The 19,015-nt window shown below is 37.2% G+C and overlaps 1 protein-coding gene across 3 annotated transcripts in view; it reads right to left on the bottom strand.

Moving 5' to 3' along the window:
* ESYT2 (extended synaptotagmin 2) overlaps nucleotides 1-19,015 on the bottom strand; it is a 91,265-nt gene that overhangs the window by 24,357 nt on the left and 47,893 nt on the right. For all 3 annotated transcript variants that reach the window (XM_054190146.1, XM_054190147.1, XM_054190148.1), the window contains exons 7-13: nucleotides 9,296-9,351; nucleotides 4,295-4,415; nucleotides 3,499-3,675; nucleotides 3,009-3,091; nucleotides 1,656-1,704; nucleotides 926-1,015; nucleotides 160-255 (exon numbers count right to left, since the gene is read on the bottom strand). In XM_054190146.1, the coding sequence (XP_054046121.1) occupies nucleotides 160-255; nucleotides 926-1,015; nucleotides 1,656-1,704; nucleotides 3,009-3,091; nucleotides 3,499-3,675; nucleotides 4,295-4,415; nucleotides 9,296-9,351 (672 nt within the window). The remainder of the gene's footprint in view (nucleotides 1-159; nucleotides 256-925; nucleotides 1,016-1,655; nucleotides 1,705-3,008; nucleotides 3,092-3,498; nucleotides 3,676-4,294; nucleotides 4,416-9,295; nucleotides 9,352-19,015) is intronic.

Genomic DNA, 19,015 nt, shown 5'->3' with positions numbered 1-19,015 from the left:
ATGTGGACCTTACATTACACCTTTTGAAACAAGAGAAAGTATTGAAAATATGGCATAATGTGTGTTAGTAAAGCAGTGTGCCATACTACCAAGCAAGACATGCTGGAAGTACACAAGGGATACCCGTGACAAAAGGGTATCCATCAGAATATAACTTACGGGCAGGTTTCTTGCTGAGTCCAAATACAGAATAAGCAATGCAGAAGAAAGCCCATCGTTGGCTTGGTCTTTATCAGCTCTAATGCTTGTTAGCACCTAAACCAAAAACATACTGTAAGCCTTTCTGAAAATCAAATAATATTATTCCCTGCTTACTGCAGGGGGGTTGGACTAGATGACCTTTAAAGGTCCCTTCCAACCCAACACATTCTATGATTATATGATTCTATTATTTCTGTCCCATTCCTGAAAAATATTTTAAAAACACCTCCCAAAATGCAAACATTCACAAATGCACACTATGTAGCATAAGAAGTAAGTTTTTAAGACTTGTATAGATACTTCAAACCCATTTTTATGGAAACTTCCATCCCATTTCCTTATTTTTTTTTTTAGACTGGACAGATTACAATATCATATCCAACCTTATCTCGCAGGCTAATGAATGTTAGCTGATATCCTCAAACCATAACATTAAGAGAAAATAAGAGGACAACAAAAGCATTTTAAAATCCCATGCCACAAGGGTACGTTGACAGTTATGGCTAGTTTGAGATTTTTAAAGACAAACAGCTTGGAATAAAGTTGCAGGTTTATCCAAATTCACAACAGCTAGAGAATTAAATTTCTAATATAGTTAACAAAAAAACCCCACAAACAAAAAAATACCCAAACAAGAACAACCCAACAAACTCCACAACACCCACAACAAAAAACATCCCACAACAATTAAGATTAGGATAAAAGTAATGCGTTCATTTCATACCTTGTCTAGATTTTCAGCTGTTGGCATCAATGTGAGCCATTCCAGTTTTAAATGCAATTTCCCTTTGGACACTTCATCCAAAGTAAACCACTAAAAGTTAAGCAAAGTAATGTGAAATAATCTGACGCCAAATACGTGATTGCAATTGCCTCTTTAGGACATTTAGGAAATGCTAAACTCTACTAGAAATCTCATAGAGCTGAAGTCTGCATAACCGGAAAAGATCTAATTCATTGTTTAAAATTTCCTATTTCACATTTAATATTACAACACAGAATAACAAAAACAGCCACGCAAACCTCTATGTTATACAGTAAAAGCATTTTTAAAATATTAAGAGAATTCTTTAAGTTCTGTAAAGATGGCCTGGAAATACAAACCCTGTGTAACATACTTCTTTAATAATACGTAAAATCTAATAACAATCTCTCTTACATATAGGGCAAAAATTAGTCTGCTAAGTATAACAATAGTTAAACTGGGTAATTAACTATTCTCCTGCAAGAAAAAGCTCTCACCAAATATATGTTACTGCTTTTTGCATTCACATACTAGTAATCTTAAAGCCCCAAGAAGAAGGATGGCATTATTCTTCAGATTTCACCGATTCAGATATCCCTTAAACCAGTGTACTGGTCATCAAAGAATCTATTTCTATAGTATTAAGGTTATTCAAGCACATACAGGAACTATCCCCAAGAAAAAAAAATAATAATACAAGAACACTTACCTCATCTAGAAGACGCTCCTTTTCAACTTCAATTAAATCTATCATCAAACTAGAAAAAAGAAAAGGAAAAAAAAAATCAGTATTTTAGCCAAGAAGAAAAAAATTTAATACAGAACTCAAATCCCACCCTGTGCTTGCTGAGCATCCAGGCTTCCATTGACATCACAAGAGCAGAATACTATTTTTTTAGCCCCTAAGAGAGGAAGAAGTAGGGAATGCAATGGCTGAACGATGATGAATACAGGACAACAGAAAATATACCTATACTAGAGCCCATTTTGTAGCTACAAGGGCAACTGGCACAATATGGGTCACATATGTACGACCAAACTCTCAGAGCAGTGACTACATCCAAACTACCCACTGGAAATAGCCCCTGGACATATGCTATGACCAAATTCATGCTTTGGCGTTGTCTGGAAGAGCGCTAGTTCACACAAGCTAAAAAGGTACAGGGAACCTACTAAAAATTAAACAGGGCAGACAACTACATGCCAGTGCACGAACATTTGTCATGGCTTTTTATTTTATTAGTACTGATGTACACATTATGCCACTTTCCCCCCCCACCACTTCAGTGTAAGATTAGGGAAGTGCAAAGAAAAGAAGCCTTTGTACTACCTACTTCTTTATTTTAATGAGAAGAGAAGTAGGTACTGTTGCTCCTGTTAAGAGAGAAGGAGCTGGAAAGATAAGGGAGTTCTACTCTGTATGGAAAGCAACAATGGGAAGCTCCAAAACTCTGCAAGAAATAAAGGTGACAAATTACTGGAGAAAGAAGCTGACTAAAACCCTGAAATGTTTCTGGGTAAACACTAAAAGGTAGGCCTATGGAATCTATGAGTGAGTAATGTTCGCGAAAGCATTACAGCAATCTTTTTTTTTAATCAAATAGTTAAGATAAGCTCTCAGAGAAAAATAAACTGTGAGATAGCCATTTAAAAACTATGAAGATGAAGAAGATACACAGCTATAAAGCTATATTAACTTTTTATGAAGAAATAATTAAGAGTTAGTGCTGCTTATGAAAGCAGGTAGGTTACAATTACTAAAAAAACCCACCTTTTTTTTTTCTGGGTACCCACAATACTTACCTTTTTTTAAAAAAATATATAAACATATAGATGTGTATATACACAAAAACACATTTTTATATACATATATTTACAGATATGAAGTAACTAGGGAACTACTTACTACCACCATTTTGAAAAGATCATGAATTTATAAATGTAGTAATATAGCAGAACTACAACAGCAACAAAATGCAAAAAGAAAAAAAAACAAACACAATTATATCAAAATATTTCACCTCTTTTCAATACCAATAAGCATATTCTCCGTAACATTTACCTTCCCAGGAAGTCATCTTTATCTGGATCTTCATCAAAGAGCTCAATCTCTAGCTCCTGTCCTGGATGTTCATATACTAAGGCCTGGAAGTACAGTAAGAGAGCACTGTCAATGGTAAAACTAACTACCTTTGTTAAATGGCATAGTCACAGTAAAACATTGAACTACAGTCCCTTTGTGTATTAAAACATATCAATAAGGAAATGCTTTAAAAAAGATGCAATTTATTGAGTAGAGCAAGTGTAAGTGCTTTTGAGCTGCGATTTGCTAATGTTGGCTTTAAGAGACAAGACTGCTTTTCAGAACTACTGATGCTTAGTTTAAGACAAAAGAAGTATATACATCAATGGAGAATTTCTGTTTTGTTACACAACTTTGGGCTTTTAAAGGGAGACACACGAAGCTCCTCAAGGAAGTCCCCAGAGTTACCTTCTTTAACAAAAGAAGCTTTAGAAGACAACACACAGCAACGTATTTTTATTGATTATACCTCATAAACTTCATTCCATTTTGGATTGAGATTTTCTTTGATGACCTTGCTTTGGAAAATCTGGTTGCCCACACGGATAATTCCATAAGGATCCGACTTTCCTTTGACAATCCCTTTTAGGTAAGTATCTTTCCCCTCCAGGTCCTGAGCTTCAATAAAGTGTATCCTTAGAACACCCTGAAAAAGGAAAAAATGAGTTTATGTAGTAATCTGAAAGTCTCTGTGCCATCACAGTTTATGCAATACGTGTTCTATAACTTCCACTGCGATTTCCTTAACATGAAACTTAGCTTGGACACACTGTAAATGGAGGGATATCAATGATGACCCACATACACAGCAGACCTAGCACTAAAGAGATTCCTGAAAAGAAAAGCTGTTATCAACAATCAGAAACTTGCCAGTTATATCAAGAAATGCCATGCTACTGTAGCATCAGTAGCAATAAGTAGTAACAACTTTCAAGAGAAGAGCCCTAACAATACTTTGCAGTGATAACACAAAACATGTGCTACTTAACTTTTTAGTCTTCTCCAGTTGAACTATATTTTAACAAGTAATATGGTTAAGATTCTAGACAAACAAAAAAATCCTTCTTGGCATTATTATGAAACTTTAACTCCACAGACATTATTTATAAATTAAATCAATCATTTCAAGTGATTGGATTCACAATAACTTGTACTACTGCAATAACTATATTTAGAAATTCACACAGATGTGCAAATCTAACAGTTATTACTACTACAGAAAAAACTAAATACCAAACCATTAGTATTAACAGAAACATACTTACCTTCGGTATAGGAAACCGCAACTGAGCAATCTGCACTTCACTGACAAGGGGGACTGTAATTCTATTTGGAAGGACCAGGTAGTTGGATATTATATCCAATATTATTGTATCTGATAAGCCACTGTTGGGGAAAATAATCCTTAGTTAACATGTGTTTAATTGTCACAAAGTATGTCACACTAATATACTCCTTTTGCTGCTTAACAACCTAAATGGAGAAAACATTTGCCTTTTGGGGAAGGTAGAAGACATCTGTTTTTTAAAATAAAGGATTCTTGTGAAAATGGCCACCAGGTGGAAGCAGCTGACACTGAACAGCAGTAACCACAGAGATGAATAAAAAATTCTCATTTCCCTGCCACCACCAAGTTCCCCCCTTACGCCCCCCCCCCCCCCCCCCGGCCCCCCCCCCCCCCAGGGTAAAAGGCTGTTGCATAAGTTTTCTTGCCTGCATTGCATATAACCCAGCAGATGTTAACTGTTAATCTACTTTTGTATTTCAATAATGATTTAACTGTCCCTGAAAGTTTGGCTAACCATGCCCGTACTGTTATGAAACAAGTTGCCCTCTTGATCTGGGAGGACCATCATTTAAAACAGAAACAAAGAAGACATGCTTGCGGCTGAGCAAAATATAGCCTAGGGAAGCAAAACAGGTTTTGTTCTGGCAAAAAGGGAGTGGCACTACGATCACATTGGTAATGAATCATTTAAAAAACCCAACCCCATACTTCCTCACAAACACAGAAAAGAAAAAGATTTCCTAAGCTACGAGTTCACCCAGTTTGGGTCTGAACCAACAACAAATCTGTACTTTGTCAGACCAACACCACTGGTTACACACATTGCCTACACTGGCAAAAAGGCAGAACTGGAGTGGTACAGTTCACCAGGGAAGACAAGTATCCAGGAGGATTTTAGGGGGTTGTACAAAGGTTCAGAGAGAAAATTATAAAAATACTTGAGATATTCTGAACTTCAGGTGCACTCTCGCTAATGCTGGTGGGAGCTGCTTCAGGGATGAATGATTTCTCCCAAAATACACTATGATTTTCCTTTTACAGTCTTTATGATATTAAGATGCTGATAATGTCTGATTACTTAGAACTTTTTTCAGATTAAGCACTTTGTGTAACCACCTTGTGAAGTTTTTCTAAGACTCAGTCTCCAGTTGGGAGGTAGCTCTCACTCAACAGCTAGCGTACAAACACAAAAGCTGCGGTGAAATGTAATATATATCACATTTCAATTTGGGAAGAAAATTTCATGGTGAGCAATAAAAAATGGTAGAGATGGGTAACAGATTAACCCATTAAATACAATCTGGCCCATTTCAAATTCACACTGATCTTTCATGCCAGAGATTTGCAATCTGCATCCCCTTGGCTGCCCACTTCCATTGTAAATCCAGGTGAACTATGATACATGATAGAATATGGCTGACTTTTTAATGGCATCCAGTACAATAGGAATAGAAGAAACTTAAGACTGTATCAAGATCAACAGACCTCTGTTCATTCTCCAAAAGAAGCAACAGTGGACAATGTTAAGATATTGCTCAGAGGAAAAGTTTCCTCTCAACTTTTGTGAGTTAACATGCATCTTCCTTTCTTGCAGGGCTTATCCAAACATATTTACAAAGACTTTCATTCTACATGAACGCTAAACCCTATAAATTTATAGTCTCAGTAATTCTTAAGACAACTAATGACTACAAGAAGATAATTACGTTATTCGAAAATAAGTAGCTCCCTTTAGTCATGGTAACATATGTTGCTTTTCAAATTTCTCAGTTCAGTTTTGCTAAACATCAAATTTTCAACTTATGTATGTTAGAATTTCCCTAAAATGAGCCAAGAAAATAGAACCCTTTTTTTTTTTTAGAGTTGACTTAAATTTTTAAGATAATCATCTCAAACAGTCTTAACATGAAAAGGAAAACAAAAAATGCTGAGGTGAGGGTAACTACACAAGCAATAATCACTCTTTTCAAAATACAAGTCTGATGATGAATCTCCAGCAGAGAGATCAGATACATTTGTTTTGTTCATGCTTTTTTCAGTGTCCCTACCTGGCAAGAAGGGAAAGCTCTGCCTTTATGCTCAGAAAAGCACATGCCTTAAGAACAGATGATTAATGTAGAAAACTAACTGACCTAGGTCAGAGAAAGCAAATGAGCAGTGCAAGAGGCGCAATGGTACCTGAGCTGCCTTGATGGAAAGGTTATCGTGCTCTTCTCCAGTGCTAAGATCACACACGTTATGAAATAAGCTATAGGCATAACTAAACCTATCCTAGACTAGCAAAAGGTTCAGCGATTGATTAGTGTTCAAACGGAACTACAGGAGATGTCCTTAAATTAGAGAAAGAAACAGCCTGAAGCACAACAGAGCCCCGTCGTTTGGAGGATTCACAATCCTTTACACTAGGACCAAACGCCAACTCTGTGATTCCGAAGGTCAGTCTCACAATTTTACCCCAACATAGATGCCTGAAGTTCATTAAAACATCTGAGAAATTAATGTGAAAAATGAACCAGCTTTAATGGAATTTCACAGAATTTTAAACAGAGAAACTGAACTCAAAGGAGGTAGCGGATATTCCATCTTTAAAAACAGGGAGCTGAAAAAGAATACCAAAGATCATAACTAACTAATGAATTAAATGAATTCTAAAACAACATGAGACTTTCAAGCTGTATAAAACTTATCTAACCAAATATTAGCCAACTGGGATGTTCCCAGCTGGGAAGTATTCTTCATGAATACAACACAAAAATCACAATCTTTTTTATTGTTTTATTACTTAAACTGAGAGCTCTGATCCATGGAAAAGAGACAAATCACTGATCAAGGAACAGAGAAAGATATATCAATTTAAACCCTTATGTTGTTGCATCGTCGATAAAGACCTTCTTAAGATCATAAAATTAAGTCATTGATTCTAAGTACAATTATTTTTTCAGTTCACAACACTTAGAAAAGTGTGAAATGCTTCAGATAGTTTATTATAGTAAATACCTTCAAAAGCTCAATTTCTTCACAGAAAAATAACAGGTAGTTACCCACTCTGTTGTATTGCTCTCTGTTTAGCTCTACTTAATTTTTAGTGACAGAATAAGCAGCTATCTACTTTTCCTAAGTGGTCTTTATTCACCACTGCAGAGACATTGCATCTCTGACTGCACAGAGTATTTTTACTACAGCTCAAGCAACTATAACAGAATTCATCTTCCCATCATCCGCCTTCCCTCCTGACCGCACTTGAGTATTCTCCCAGCCTGGCTCCTCCTCACAGAGATTTTAATTCCACTCCTCCGTAAGCTATATTAATGATGAAATACGAATTACTTTTGTGTCTTGCTCCTTGTGGAGTCATATACGAAGAGCGATGGAAGTTGTCAACAGCTAACAGGGAAGCTTCCAGCAGCAAATGCAGAAATTCATTTAGCTGAAGACATTTGCATACAGAGTACAAATAAGTAGTTTCGTGTGCAGCCAACAGCTGCAGGACGGAAAAGGTACCCGGAGTGGCAGCAATCTCTTGTTCATCACTGTTTATAACAACTACAATAACGTCAAGCCGTCCTACCAAAATATACAATCTATCTATACAGATAAGAAAAACAAATACAGCACTAAAGAAATCTCTTGGAAAGGCAGAGCATGAGTCACCTCAGTTACAGTTACTATAGAAACTATACCACATGTAGATGGCACCATTATATGCATCTGTGGCCAAGCTCGGTTGCTCTGGAAACCATAAACTTGAGATATTTAGCGAGACTTTGTTTACATCTGAGGTTTTGTGTTCATAGTCAGGAAAATAAGTACCGTGATATGAATCTCAGAAGCCTAGTAAGCTTAAGTACTAAACGTAATTTATTAGTGTTATGTCAAATAGCAAATTGTTACTCAGGAGCTGTATTTTGAAAGCCATTTTCTCACTCATCAAGAAAAGCCCTTTCCTGGGAGGCGGTCTTCAGCCGGCTTGAAACATAAGCAATTCTTGCAGCCATTAACCTACTTAACGCAAGTTCTAATTTCAAACGGTTCAACTGGGATTCCATGCAATGGCTTCACATGTCTAAGTAAAGCAAAAACTGTTTCAGGCATGCAACTGAGCACTAAAGGATTAATTTAATACCTAAATTCAAACTCTTGTTTTTAAACAATAAAAAAATAATTCCGTAGTCAGCCAACTCTTGAGAGTATAGGATCCAATAAGAGAACTAGACACAAAATTCAAGCGTGTATCAGATCTGCCATTATCCCCTTAGCCATTGTCTCAATATTAAAAAGCCCCTGGGTAACTATTACAACTTGATAATTATGAATATATTCATGGGGATTTAACGTTATTAGGATCGCAATGATTCAAAGAAGCTTGGTTTCCACCTCTGCTCCTGCTTTTTTCTTTGGGGTTTTATCATGTACTATTTTGAAAAGCTCTGAATAAGCCAAGCATATTTTCTAGTTATATTTTTGCTACTATATTTGATCTTCATATAATAAACCGAAAGCTTCAAAGATAAGTACTTGAAGGGATTAGAAAGTTTATTTAATTTGATTACAGTCTTAAGGTATTTCTAACTACCTTTACACAAGCAACTAAAGATGTATGTCATACAAAGCCATAAACCAAGACGTTGTCAGCCCACTGGTGTGAAAAATAAGGCTCTTTGTCTTTCTGTTGTCCTAGGAGATGGAAGATAGGAAATGCACAAGATTCTGGGAATGTGAAAAGGGTGAGAACACTAAAAAAGCAAAATAAAATTTATCTTTGCAAAATGTTTTTAGTAAGACCTATTAGATATACTTTTAACGTACTTACACTTGTAGCGAAATCACTACCTTCTGTGTATTGAGCCATTTTATATACTTCCTAATTAGATATAACTGCTCAGAGTAATTGAACATAAATTATTTAGCTGGTGGTCTTTAGATTTTCTGGGGTTTATTAGGATGAAGAAATATCAAACACTGCTTTACATATACTCACTTCAGTCCTGGAACATCCAGAAGGTTGGTCAGTCCAGTCCAGTTAATTTCCAAAAGCTGTGAAGTACAGAGAAAAGAAGGGGAAGGAAAAAAGAAAAAAAAAAAGGAAAGAAAAAAGAAAAGCAACTTAGAATTCACAAAACTGAAGAAATAAACCTGATCGCTATAGATTCTGATCAGTTGAGAGTTAATAATCAGTTTCCAGGATTTTCTTAAACAGAAACCCAAAACCTCTTCCATCCTAAATAATTTTTAGCCATCGTTTTTAAAACAGTTATAAGAACAACTCTCTATCCTCTTATCTACCCTTTCACACAAACATGTAAATACACACGTACACACCCCCAACATACATGTGTACATAGTATCTACTACATACAACCAATATCAAATAACAAAATATGGTCCTATTTTCTGGAGAAATCTTTTCATATTCACCATAGACCTGTTACAGATGAACAGTCACCAAAATGAATTTACAAAGTATAATAAGCTGATGAACAAACCCATTTGAGATCAGGAAGATAAGAGATCTAGAAGACGTAACGAATGGAAAGAATGAGGGCTGGGATTAAAAAAGTGGAAGAAGGACATCATAACAGTTTGCAAACACAAAGGAGGCTGTTTTCAATGACAAAGAGACAAGTTCATTTTACCACTGATGCACTAAAGAAGCAAGGTATCAACAGGATTAAGTATTGAAGTGAGAAAAATCGTCAGAAATAATTAATAGGGATAACTCATTGCTAGATCATACATACTTCCTTCACTGAAAATCTTTACAGAATATTAGACCTACAAATGCTATAAAGGTACTTACTGTGTTTCAGGGCCGCTGGCATTAACAATTAAGTTCTAATTTCCTTTTCGATCCTATAATCTTCTAATTCCAGATAACAAAACTCATTGAACTGAGTTTCCTTATCTCCCTTCTCACTGAAAACTCTCTATTAACTGCATAGATGTTAATTGAATATAAGCAACAAGCAAATCTGAACCTATCCAACTACCACCACGCTTCCAAATACAAATAATCCAATCTAAGAACAACTGCACAAAAAGTTAAAAGGATTTTGAGATTCCCCAGTTAAGAAACTAATTGTGGTTGTTCAGCTAAATGCTGAAAAAAACTAGAGATCTCTACAAGAACATGCGTTGCATCATACCACAAACAGGTACATTAATTTTCCCTTACAAAAAAAACCACATGCTATTCTATTATAAAGGATCTATCAATAGTTTATGTAGTGATTTCCTTTGTGAATACTTCGACTAAAGACAACACCTAATACATTTACTTACATAAGGAGCACTGTTAATATACTTTTATAGTGGTGGCACAATATTTCAACAATGTTATCTATGAAGCACCTACGAGCCACCAACACGCCCTTGCCACAGAGGCGGCTGACGCCACCCTGGGCTGCATTAGGAGAGCCATTGCCAGCAGGCTGAGGGAGGTGATCCTTCCCCTCTGCTCAGCACTGGCGAGGCCACACCTGGAATGCTTTGCCCAGTTCTGGGCTCCTCACTGCGTGGACATACTGGAGAGAGTCCAACAAAGGGCCTTGAGGGTGATTAAGGGACTGGAGCATCTCTCCTGTGAGGAAAGACTGAGAGAGCTGGGACTGTTTAGCCCAGAGAAGAGAAGGCTCAGGCAGATCTTATTAGTGCCTACAAATACCTGAAGGGAGGGTGCAAAGAATATGGAGCCAGGCTCTTCTCAGTGGAGCCCAGTGACAGGACCGAAGGCAGTGGGTACAAACTGAAACACAGGAGGTTCTCTCTGAACATCAGGAAACACTTTTATACTGTGACTGTGACTGAGCACTGGCACAGTTTGCCCAGAGAGGCTGTAAACTCTGCTTTTGGAGATACTCAAAAGCCATCTGGACACAGTCCTGGCCAACCTGCTCTAGGTGGCCCTGCCTGAGCAAGGGACCCGGGTCGGACTAGTTGATTTCCAGAGGTCCCTGTCAACCTCAATTATTCTGAATCTGTGAACATATTACAACAGAACACAAACATTTGGCCCCACACAGGGAATAAGACTAGTGTCATTCCTAACACTGCCATTCAGAAGGGTGAATAAACCTACAGACTTTAATAGAATGCTTAAAATTTAGCACTTTCCCTGCTGACATCCATTCAGAAAATTGCTGCAAGGTTTTTCTTAGCCTCCTTTTAATGTATTACAATCCCGTGTCTCTGTATAGGCAGGAAAAAAAAAAGAAACAGAGCCTCCTCTAATATTGGCATCTAACTTAAACTCCAGTGGGTGACTGAAAGAAGCTTTCTCTCTACCTCCATCAGCAAAAGGAGTCCAGTGGAGATCTGCTATATTTCAACATTCAGAAACCAAGGCACCAAAACCAAAAGAATAATAATTTTATACAGATCATTACAGTTTATCTGTTTGCTTCTTTTAAATGCAATTTTCTAAACCCTTCAGGATATTCGTGTTTCCCAGACTCTAAAAGAATGAATGAAACTCAAAACAACTTTTCACTCTGTCATTACAGCATCAGACAGAAGTTAAGAGCTCTCGGAATGACAGCTTAACTTCATGGTTTAGTTCTATTCAATTCATTTTCTTACTTCAGGTTATTTTATATTGCATCGTTAAAATGCAGTAAACAATAAGTTTCTGACAGTTGTACGTATTTTATTATATTTAATTATGACTTCGCATCTGCCCTTTTCCCCTTGCCAATTACAGAGTATTTCCTTTATCCATCCATTTTATATACTGTTTTTTCCCAGGAATCATATTCAATATCTCAACAGATACAATAATGATGAAGTTATGATAGCAGAAAAAAAAAAATCAACATTGTTCCACTCTGAGCCTTAAAAAACACTTTCCCAAAGTATCCACAATAACACAGCAGCAGGACAGAGAACTGAAATGTAAAGCTTTAGACACTTCACTGAACTACAAGTAACATGTTTCCTATAAGCTTAATTCTGTGGCTTTCAAAATAACAGGAGCTTCCTAATAAGATACTACAGAATGATGCTACTGTGAAAACCTAGGTTGATTTTTAAGAGATTTCTAAAACCATATTTTGCAAGGTTCATCAGAAAGTTAATTTTTCCTTTTGATTTACTTTTCAACACAATATCCCAAACAGACACTGAATGTATGTCGGAGAAGGAAAACACATAACAGAATTTTGAACATTTTACTCAATAGCAATAATTTCTTTTTGTAGTTTAGGGCATAGAGAAACAAAAATAAAATACTTCTTGTATTAGTTACTGGTATCACTTATCTTTTAGCCTTTACATCATTGGTGAAACGCACCACTGGCTACATTGAAAATAAAAAAAAAAAAAAATTTGTCTGCTGGCAATTACATTTCACAATTAAGGTATTTTGTCTTTATAACTAGAATGTTCCAAAGACACCCTCTTACTTAGTCTTTTATTTACTTGATTCTGTGTATTAGAATTCTCTTGCAGGACAAAGTGAAACAAATTATCTTGCATCAAATACTATTTAATATAAATCTGAATTTCCAAGTTCTGTTTGCAGATGTACACAACATTGGATGTAAATGAAATAACCTTATTAAGAAAGATATTCTCCAAATGTAATAGTAGCTCTAGTGACCAAATTGCATGAACGGGTGGAAATAAATAGCTTTCAAAAAATAAGTTCTGTGATAAAATAACTTATTTTTGGACTCTAGAAATTTTAATGACAAGTATCCTTAGCTAAAGGCTGGAATACCTCTAAGATCCTAACTTTTATAAATACAAGGTAAACAGTTATGGTCTCTTTGCTCTTTTACATGATGTAAACAATGTTAGATGGCTACTCTGCAATTATTCATATCTCTGAAGTTGATATTTGTTCTCATTATAAAATAAAGGGCTTTTAAACACTCAAAAGTGTTAAGTGAACAACATGGTAGAAATTAATAATTAAAGCACATTTCATAATAATGAAGCAGATCATATTCTTGCTGCTTGTAAGAACAGTCATTCTAAAATATGCAATAAATATTGACAGCCTTGGATTTAGTTTTCCACTTAAAGTGATACAAACCCTGGCTGAATATGCAATAAATTAGCTAAAAAATTTGTATACACCACCAACTAAATGATGAATGCAATGGTAAAATGTGAGACAATGCTACAGACACAAGCATCTTCAGAAAACTTTTCAAATTGAGTTTACTTTTCCCTTAACGTGATGTACAGCACACTTGATTTCTGCATAAGTGGGGAGTTCCCTCGACTGGGAAACTGAAAACTTTACAGCCAGGTTTTGGTTTCCATTGCACAAAATATCCCAGAACACTTTTTATCTTCTAACCAAGTGTCACATTTTAAATATAGTTTTGACATTTGCCCATCAGAGCCCCTCCAAGGGCTTTCACTGAGACAGTTTCACAAAGTTGAGAATAGATGATTTATTGAAGTGACAGAGCTAACAGGTTCAGAATTGCCATTAATGAATGCACTAGCTGCAATAGCACTAATATATGATTTTAAAATTATTTTTCTTTAATTTTTGAATTGTTTATTGATTTTATTATTAATTTTTCTGATATTTTTAAGTCAAAAGAATTGGGATGAATGCTGGGAGTAAAAATCATAATCTCGGAGTAAAAATAGTGGTTTAACTAACCATACACAGGCACCTAGTTCCATTTGAGATCCATTAGGATATAGAAACAGAATAGCTGGTGTTGGAAAACATCTCAAGATGATTCAGTCTAATGCTCCTTCTCAAAGTGGAATCAGCTAGTGCAGATTGCTCAGAGCCATGTCCAGTTGGGTTTTGAATATCTCCACGGATGGAGACACCACAACCTCTCTGGGTAACCTGCTCCAGTGTTCAATCACCCCTACAGTTAAAAAATAAAAAAATAATAACAATTCTTTATGTTTAAAAGGAATTTATTGTACTTCAGTTTGTGCCCATTGCCTCTTATCCTGTCACCGGAAACCATTGAGAAGAGTCTGTCTCCATTGTCTTTACTTCCACCATCAGGTATTTATATACACTGACAACATCCCCCCGAACTTTCTCTTCTCCAGACTAAACAAGCCCAGCTCTTGCAGCCTCTCCTTGTATGAGAAATGCTCCACTCTCTTACTTGTATTTGTAGCCCTCTGTTAGGCTCGCTCCAGTAGGTTCATCTTGCTCTTGTACTGGGGAGCCCAGAATTGGAGTCGGCACCCCAGATGTGCCTCACCAGTGCTGTGCAGAGAGGAAAAATCACCATCCTCAACCAGCTGGCAATGCTCTTCCCAACGCAGCCCAGGGTGCTGTTGGCTGCCTTTGCCATAAGGCCATATTGCTGACTTGTCTTCACCTTTTTGTCTACCAGGACACCCCAGATCTTTTTCTGCAAAGCTGCTCTCCAGCCGGTCAGTCCCCAGTCTGTCCTGGTACATGGGGCTATTCCTTCCCAGGCACAGGAATTTGCATTTCACTTTGTTGAACTTCATAAGATTCCTTTTGGTGCATTTCTCCAGCTTGTCACGGTCCCTCTGAAGAGCAGCAAAACTATCTGGTGCACCAACCACTCTTTCTAGTTTTAAGCAAGAAAACTTGCTGAGGGTGCACTCTGTCCCGCCACCCAGAACAGCCATGAAGAAGTATTGGCTCCCAAATTTACTCCAGGCCATACCACTACTGACCATCCTCTAGCTAGACTTCACGTTATTGACCACAACATATTGAGCCCAAAGAGTTCAGCCAATCAAGCTCATTGCCCACTTATCTAGTCTGTACTTCATCAGTTTACCTATGAGGATGTTGCAGAAGATGGCATCAAAAGCTTTACTTACGTCAAGATATGCAGCAGCCATTGCCCTCCCCTCATCTACTAAGCCAGCCTTCTTATCATAGAGGGCTATTGGCTTGGTTAACTGTGATTTCCTGTTCATAAACCCATCCTGACTGCTCCCAGTCACTTTCTTGTCCCTTCTTCCTTACCAGCATGATTGAGATCACTGTGCCCTTGAATTGTGTCCCTGTGCCCTTGAATCGCCCCCAGAGGCATGCAGTCACACTTGATGTTTTCTAGACTTCCCCTGGAAGTGGTGTTGGTGCCCAAATGGAAGAGCAGCAGTGGACAATAGTCTGAAGTCCAGACAAGCTTTAACAGCTGACAACATCCCGAATCTGAGACCCAGGCAAACAGCAAACCTCACAAGACAATACATCAAGATGGCAGACGGGGGCTTCTGTCCCCTGAGGCAGGGAGTTGCTCAGTGCTGTCACTTGCTACTTCCTCCTGGTGCTTCAGTGTGCCTCAGGCTCTGCTGGCTCAGATGCTCCCAAGCCGTCCTCTGCTACACTGGTCCTGAATCTCTTCAATAGTTGCAAATCTGCAGGTGGGGTAGGAGTCATCTTCCTTGCGCCAGAAATTTTCCAGCTTTCCCCATCACGGAAGAATCCCAGTAGTAGTAGCGTAATAGTGTCTCCAGAAGGTCAGAGGTCATGTTTCAGGTGTCCCTCCCTCTACAGAGAATCACACTAGATGCATGTGTGAGGATAACTAAATTCAGCCTAAGCCATCTACTTGTTCATACACATTTGTCATATCTGAAATCAGACTGTCAGAACCTAAAGTGAAAAATACTATCGTTAGTAGTTGTACAGAGACTGTACAGAGCCCAGTACAGAGACTGCTGACTTCCATCAGTCTTCAGGTGAAAGCATGAAGATACCATTGGCCCCAGTACCATTTTGTATTCAATGTCTTTTTAAAGATATCTCATTAAACACTAGTTTTGCCCACTTTCCATTAGAGTACTGGCAGGATTATTTTTAGTGAGAAAAGGCTAACCTACCTTATACAAGACTCAGTACATGCTTGAGCACATAATATGGAGGAACTGATGTGCTGTGGAATTCACATCACCACTTACTACAATGTTATTTGACTATGTATCCATCCTCTAATAAACATACTGAAAGTTTGACAAGTACATGTGAAAGTTTCCTATACTTCTGAAAACACTGATTTTTAGAAAATGCTTTTGAGACACTTAGGTTATCAGGCTCATTTTCAAACAGACAAGAAGGCGGCTAAAATCACTTGTCCAGTTCGCTTAAGAGCCAGTGCTTACACAAAACCTCTGCCTTTCTTCCGTCAAATTTATCTTCTATTAGCATATAATGCCTCTACCAATTATAGGTCAGGATGTCAGCCAAGCACTTACAAGAAATTGTGCATGAGAGATGAACACAGCCATTAGGAAAACAGTTTTGTAATTAACATTTTCAACAAGGGAATGCACCACTGTTAACTGGATTGGGAAAGATCCTCTTCAGGAAGGTGGGACGCTCAGGCATTTGCTAAGGCACATCTAGTTATGCAATGCTAGCAAGGCCAAGTGGCAGTAATACCTTCAGGAGAGGATGAGATCTTACCTAAAACTCATACAGTACACTGAACACTCCTGGGTTTGTTGTGTTTGTGGGTTTTTTTAAGGTGTTACGATTTCTTTTCTACATGAATATCAATTTAAAGCTATCAGAAATAATTTGTTGTAACATAGGTTATTTTATATTGGTATGTAAGTTTACTTGTACAGTTCTACAAAAACTAAGAGCTAGGACACACGGAACATTTACATTCAAGAAAACTGACAGCAAATTCGGTGTATTCGTCTTTGAAAATTAATGGCGTAAATTATTAGTATATGTTTTCAAATGTTATGTTCACCTTAACTCTGAAAAAAAGTTAAGAAATAAATAATTGAACCAGGATGAGAAGTCCAACTTAGCATGAATAACTTGGTCTTGCACAACTTCCTCAATCCTGCAAATTAACAAATGTTTAAGTAATACAACATACAAGTAGCTTGGTAGTAGCTGATAAGACTAACCGCAACTTGTGTTTGCAGAGTATCTCACGTTCTAATAACAAGTTTTGACATTACATTATGTTACACTTTAAATATCTACGGAGGCTACCAAGGCTCTGGAAAAAGTAATTTTATCCTCTTTTGAGACAAAGAACCCAGTTTATTACATGATTTCTTCCCTTTTTCGTAGGCAAATGAGAAGGCAAATACAGACCATAAATACCTCAAAAAAGCGGTCCCTATCCTAAAGTGTTCATAGCTGCATCCCATGTTTAACAGTTTTGCATACTGATGTTTTCAGAACAGAAATGAGAAAATATTTGCATTTCCTTTTGATTTTTTCATGCTTTGTTTAGTATATTGCATACGGAAGTTAACAAGGCAAACTCCTGTCCTGTCTCCTAAATAGACTTAACCAAATTAAATGAGTTGAGCAACATAATGGATGTTGAAATTCATCATTGAGAAACATCTCCTACACTAAACTGAAACGTATATCATTGTGGTTTTTATATTAACTGCCACAACCCAAAACAAAGAATAACCTATGAGATACCATTAAGAACTGAAAGATTTTCATCTTATGTGACCAAAAAGCATTTCAAAATGTTGCAACACAGCATACGAAACACGTACAGTGCTTATGGTACAATTTCACTATCAATACTTATTATTACACACTTCTCAAAAACATGGCTACCGATTCATTCTGTCATCAGTCCTTAGGCTCTGAAGCATGTAAAAAAAAAATAATTACAGAAAAAATTGAAAAAATAGTGCTACTAAGTGTGGCCATTTAGACAAGAAATGCAATTAGTCCCTCTATTATCAGAAACTTCTATTCATCCCCTTATTGTACAGGAATAAATAGAAAGACAGAGGTCAGTTTCAGAAATGTTAAAGACAAATCCTTTTCCATTCAAAGTTGGAGGTAAGAAGTTAAAAAACACTCCTAAGGCTAAGCACTTTACAGGATTATTAGAAGAGATTTGCAAATAAATCTTAAGCCATGAAACGTTTTGGAAGAAATACAAGCCTTCAGACTCCTGGCATAAATCAAGCTTTAACTATTTGGGCTTTGAAGGTAAGCCAAGATTTGTTATGTTTGTTCACCACAGTCGCTTCCTTTCCAGTTCAACCAGAGGAGCCCAGGAGCAATGAAGCACACTGATACCACTGCAGTAACACACGCTCTCTAATCTCAGTCTACCGATATTAGTGACAGATGCTTTTTTCTTTTCATGTTTCTTTGGTTTTAGTGTTCTCCCCACCGCCACCACCTCCCACATTCCTCTCAAAGTTTTTTCCAGTCTGCACTTTTGGCTTCCAAACTTAATCAGACTTCAGCATAAGATACACCTTTTGTAACATAAGAAGAGTTTTCCATAAAGCAACAAGTTCAGGCAAAAAACGCTTATACCTGCAGTTCTATGGAAATAGCACTGACAGCAGTAGAAAGAGAAGAAAGTAGTCAAAGGATTGCTTGATACACAAGAGGGAGCCCTTCCAGCCACAGTCCAGACAAACAACAAGGATTTTCATTCCATGTTTTGGGCATTACCATGCCATGACTCGCTGGAGAGGAAAAAGGACTCACTGACTTGTGGTTCTGACAGTAAGGTAAAGCAATGCCACCACCCCATCAAACTGACGAACCCTATGGAGAAAAAGGGAGCAAGCAAAAGACTTCCAGCTGATGAATCATTTTTTGAAACACTGAATATAAAAAATTCCACACTTAAAAAAAGGCTTTGGCCTATAAGTCTCCAAAGTAGCTCAACAATATCATTTCCTTCTCTGTCACCACTTTGAGCAACGCATAATTCTCTTAGTTTAGCTAAATTTGGGGAATGCCAGCTGGTTCTCTGCAGCAGGACTAACAGGG

The sequence above is a fragment of the Rissa tridactyla genome, chromosome 2, assembly GCF_028500815.1.
Source record: "Rissa tridactyla isolate bRisTri1 chromosome 2, bRisTri1.patW.cur.20221130, whole genome shotgun sequence".
NCBI classification, from domain to species: domain Eukaryota; kingdom Metazoa; phylum Chordata; class Aves; order Charadriiformes; family Laridae; genus Rissa; species Rissa tridactyla.
Note: the sequence above shows the minus strand (reverse complement) of the source record. Positions and strands in the feature narration are given on the sequence as shown.